Consider the following 5,411-nt stretch of genomic DNA (forward strand, 5'->3'; position numbering starts at 1 on the left):
TTGATCTGTACTCGGTTTTGAAAATTTATGGCAGCAATGCATGGGCTTTAAATGGAAGAGGGGCCAGAAACTTCAAAGCAGCAATGAGATTGCACAGCGAGAGTGACACCATTGCCAGAATATCCAACTACCACGAGTAGCAATAACCAAGCACATAACTAAAGCTAGCAGACCTTTTAATTCTGCCTAATATAGGAGCTGGTATCACCAACCCAAAATAAAGTGAAGTCAATTATATGCCCTATCTTAAAGCATGCAACTGGTGGGCCCCTCATCTACTAGCTTTCTAGCGAAGCAGAAGATAGCCAACAATTGGTGACCCTTATCCATTGTTGAAATATAGGGAGCAACATCCTTAAATTCCAAGTTCAACAATTTTGATGTTCAAAGTTATATATCCATTTATTAGCATATGAACAAGAATATATGAAACAAAGCAAATCTAGCATACTCCAACCTTAATTGAATATTCATGCAGCATCAACAAAGTATACAACTCAAACTAGACAAACTTTTTTTGCTTAACTTATTTAATCAACCACACAGAATAAATTTGAGTTTTCTGATGTCTGATCTCAAGTGAATGAATACTACCGATGCAAATCGAATGGCTTCTACTGCTAGTATAATTAAAGCGCTGCTCCAACTCGAATTCTGACTGCAACATATTGTTAACTCAGTTCTTCATTACCATGTTTAAAGCTATGTGTTAGCAAACCAATAATGAGAATAAAATTAAACACTTGCTTGCACTTTGGGAGCTCTTATCTCCAAAATGTTCATGAGTGAATATTAATGGACAGAAGTCAATACCCGAACCACTTTACCCTTGCTGCATGGCGTTAAGAGTGAGAATGAGAAAAGGGATAAGGGAAAAGAACAAACAAAATTCAAAAGAAAAAAGCCTCAAAGCTAAGGAGTTATGACAGCAAGGAAAGAGACAAGTATGGTGCGTTCTTGACTCCCTCTTTAAAGGCTTCCTAAATGTAAATATGACTTGACTCCTTGTAAAAATCTTTGAAGTTGTTATGAGACTGGCATCAGCATCAGCTGCAGTTCCAGCTCCAGTTCCAGCTCTTGATGAGAGCATTCAAGGCCCCAACCAACCAAAAGAGAGCCCCAATTAAACCTCCTCTTGAATGCCCACATCAAAAGCCCTCTGAGCCCATCTGGTATGTTGCAGTTAAGGGTGGTGGTGGGGGGGTTGTGGGGGAGAGCTTCTGAAGCCTCTTCAGACCATCAGCCACTGGTGCAATTCAAGGCAGCCTTTATTTGCTGCACAGTCGTGCTAATGAGATTATTGACTGTTGTCACCGACTCTACGTTGAGCTTCGCAGAAGGAAGGCTGCTTACAAGGATCTGAAATGCCACTGTGATCAGCGAGCCTGAGGAGCCTCCCATTGGGTTTGAGCTCGTCGTAGCCCCTCCACCTCCACCGGCACGGCCGTCGGGCAATATGGTGAACCCTGATGGCAAGAGAGGAATGTAAGATGGGTCCTCGCCGCTCATCACAATGTTGATAGACGGGAGGTCGATGGGGGCATAGATTACAAGCGAGCCCGAGGCATCAGTGCAGCTCTCCTGGAGTATCAGCATGTTGTTCTGGCTGGCATTGAGAGCCTGTTTTGTTTGTTCACCATATCATCACACCCGAAATATAAGAAACTGACCACAACCATGGAAAAACGATCAACTAGTAAACAAGAATCCAATCATGAAACTTACACGAAGGAGAGAGATACAGTTCCCTGGATGCGAACCATTTATCACGCAGGCAACCTCTTGAACTGAATTGCCACTCGACAGAACATCCCACTGAAGAACACGCGCAAATATCAGTCGTAAAGGTTCCAAGCTGTGGGCTTAAGATTATGAGCATAAACAGTAAACTGATCTAATGGTTCCAGATAAGTACCTGAGCTCGAGTGCGTTCATCTTTGAAGAAACTGAAGACCCTCTCGGACGATATCGGTAGCCATATAGAGGTTGCTGCGCTGAGGACGACGCCATTGGGCTGGCCAGGATTTGTGCTCTTGTGAACTGTGACTCGAACTCCTACATCATTCAGTCCTGAGAGCGTCGTCCATCGGTTTCCGGTGGACGCACTTAAACTATAGCAGAAATTGTTAATCATCCTCTGGGATAGCTTCATCATGCTCCGCTTGCCTTCGGGCGAGGGAATCACTGAAGGCATTTTTTTGAATTCAGCATCACACCGATGTTCTTAGCTTCCAAAAATATAAAGATCATTAATGCATTACCTCCTCCAAGGTCCCTCGAGGAAGTCCCCGCGGCCATTAGACATGCAAATCTTTCACACATTCTCTGTAGAGTGGCGAGCCATCGCTGCGCTCCGAATGCCGCCCCACTGCTCACGAGATCCCTGTAGAGCCGGTGAACAGGAGTCTTTTCTTCGATTTCCATGTGCTCCACCCAAGTCACCTGAATCAAAATTTGCCACTTATTTCTCCATGAACAAAGAGTTGACACAAATCCAGCAGATAAAAAATTAATTGCATGCACAATCACCTTGGAGTAGCCACTGGGCATATCCTGAATTAAGCAGCCAGAAGGAAGCCTCCGCGATCCGAAAGGAGGCACGAATTGATTCTCCCTGGATAAGTCTACCGAGACATCAGCTATGGCCCATAAGCCCTGCTCCATTTGCTGACAATATCGCAGGAAATAGAACTCACGTGTGGGCACGACCGGCGAAAGAACCTGTATCTCTTCATACATCTGTATAGTATTCAAATAAGATCAGTGCCACCAAAAAACATGCAAAGGATTACAAGCAAAAGAATATGTATTCAGACAAGCAGTTATACCAGAAGCAGAGATCCGCTCCTACTTCCTGCCATTCCACCAGCAAGGACTTCTAAGGTTCTAGCCTTGGAAACAATGGTAGGAAAAAACTCTGCCCACTTGCTCTGCAACGAGAACGAATCTCTCTTACTCCAAACACCATAATTAAAAGGCCATGAGTATAATTAACTAAGCATAGAGACTTACTGAATCCATAAACAAATCAACCAATGCTACAGCATTCATGAACACCAGTCCGGAGTCCCTCGAGGCCTCGGTGCGGATATCCGGACTCTTGAACTGGTGCCTAAGCTTTGGGAAGATCCTATCATACGTTTCGAGATTGAGAATCTCCCTCCCATCACCTCCAGGCTTCGTCCACAGGGGTTCATCGGTCTGCACTAGCCTGATCAGCTCTTCCATTGCATTGGTAGCCATGTCTGCCATAATAGGCTTCTCGATATCGGACACTGCGGTCGAAAATGGAAAAGGCAACGCAGAAGAACTCCCAGTAAGGAGATCAAGGTCAAGTGAAGGGCCAAGCGCCAGGTTACCGAAACCCCCGACCGATAAATCTAATGAAGAAATGGGCACTGGCTGCACTGGGGGAAGTTGTGTAACTGGCCTGCCCAGATACTTGGATGCCATGCTCGAAACCCGGTCGAGCTGCAAACACATCAATTAACCAAAAGAGCAAAATTGAATCATGTTAACAGGAAATACAACTTCTTCTTCCTTTATCAACATCTTTGAACAGTGGAAACAATGTCATCCTAATTCTAAAGGTGGCTTCGAACGAACAGAATTCGATTGCTGGAAACATCACCATCACGTTAATTCTACGGCATGGTGGACGGTTAACAGCAAGCAATTAATTGGAAGAGGAAAAGGACTAGGAGTGGTGGGTACCTCTTCTTTCAGCCGGGCGTTCTCCAGCCGGAGCTTTTGCTCGTCGAAGTAGGAGTCCTCGGTGACCGGCGGCCCGCCGCAGGTGGGGCAGATGACGTTTTTGAGCGCCTCCCTCATGGCGATGTTCTCGCAGCGGATCTTGTCGTTCTCCGCGCGGAGGGCGCAGTTGTCGGCCCTCTCGTGCTGGGCCTGCCAAACCACCGCAGGTGATCAGCGAAACCACCCAAAGGTGCCTCCTTTTTGGTTTCTCTCGACCCACCACACTCCGTTCCGCACGAAAAAGGCCCAAAGAAGGGAAGAAAGAAGGGGGGGAGGGGAAGAGAAGGCTTGCCTTCATCTGGGTCCTCCTGTTCTGGAACCAGAACTTGATCTGCCGAGGCTCCAGCGCCAAATCTCTGCTCAACTGCATTCTCTGCTTCTCGTCTGGATGTGGGCACTCCTTGAACATCCTAAATTCCACCGAAACAACACGAAAAAGCCATCAAAATCCAATCTTTGGGAAGAAGTAGGACAGGGGGAACCAGAAAAGAACAGAGTATACGCTTCGAGCTGCTGAATCTGGCGAGGGGTGTGACGGTGGTAACGCTTCTTCTTCCTCTGCCCATCTGAGGCATCTGGGTCGTCCCCGGAATCCATTTTCCTCTCTTCCAGCTACGCTCTCTCTCTCTCTCTCTCTCACACACACACACACACACCCCTATAGAAAAACTCTTCTACTCCCACCCTCTAAGACTTCATATCAGCGAGCTTTCTACAGGGGGCGAGAGCATGGAGACGAATTCGGAAACCGCCGGGGGGGAGGGGGAACTGGGGGCGTCGGAAATATCGGCAACAAAACGGGCGGATTCACCCCCTGAATTAATAGAGGGCCACGCCCTCCTCTCTCTCCCCTCGTCCCCTCTCTCCTCTCTCTCTCTCCTCTCAATTCCTCACCGGACGGAGAAAGAAACAAAAAAAAAAGGAAACATAATCACCCCATGCCTCTCCCTCCCCTGCGCCCCTCTCTTTTTCTCCCTTACTCTCTCTCGCGCTATAATTTAGTTTGGATTTTTAAAATATTTTAATTCTTATTAAGTCTCTTGCATGTAATCAACTATTGAATAATTGCTGCTCTTCTATGTAAAAAACATAATAGTTGCTTTTTAATATTTTTTTAAAATTTATAAATATTTATATTACTAAAAAATAATTTATTAAATATAATCGGTGATGAAATCAACTTATATTACTATGTTATTATTGTCATGATTATTTTCATCCCAAAAACAAAAAATAATAATCAAGCATCCATATCACGGTTTAAGACAACATTTCGCGAGAGTCGCGAGAGGAGAGTTATTGCATTATATCTGTGAAAAGATAATCTAATTGAAGTCAACCTCTAAATATGAAGAAATGTGTCGATTATTGATTATTCATTTATAATCAAATAAAACAATTATTGCTCAAATCAAAATTTTATGCCACTTGAGAAGTAATTTTTTTATATAATTAATAGTTAAAATAATTGTTTATTTAGCTAAGTGTAGCCCAGGTGAATAATCCATTATAACAGCAAACAGATATCACTCTCCTTCTGTTAGGACATTAGCCACTAAATTGTGTCTGATAATCCAGTAAGCTTTGTAGTACATTCAGTTGTGTTCGCTGTTAGAATCCTTTAAAATGGTACTAACAACATTATAGAAATGTTGGTT

General features: G+C 44.4%; 1 protein-coding gene across 1 annotated transcript; it reads right to left on the reverse strand.

Moving 5' to 3' along the window:
- Positions 1–730: 730 nt before the first annotated feature.
- On the reverse strand, positions 731–4,624 carry LOC103719259 (homeobox-leucine zipper protein ROC8-like). Its single transcript, XM_008808408.4, has 10 exons — positions 4,256–4,624; positions 4,046–4,163; positions 3,715–3,903; positions 3,013–3,471; positions 2,829–2,930; positions 2,530–2,739; positions 2,262–2,442; positions 1,916–2,184; positions 1,726–1,815; positions 731–1,620 (listed from the first exon to the last, which is right to left on the reverse strand). Exons 1-10 carry the CDS (start codon positions 4,348–4,350, stop codon positions 1,240–1,242), a joined length of 2,094 nt encoding a protein of 697 aa, XP_008806630.1. The 5' UTR covers positions 4,351–4,624; the 3' UTR covers positions 731–1,239.
- Positions 4,625–5,411: the final 787 nt, after the last annotated feature.

Source organism: Phoenix dactylifera, chromosome 8, assembly GCF_009389715.1.
Source record: "Phoenix dactylifera cultivar Barhee BC4 chromosome 8, palm_55x_up_171113_PBpolish2nd_filt_p, whole genome shotgun sequence".
In the NCBI taxonomy this organism is placed as follows: domain Eukaryota; kingdom Viridiplantae; phylum Streptophyta; class Magnoliopsida; order Arecales; family Arecaceae; genus Phoenix; species Phoenix dactylifera.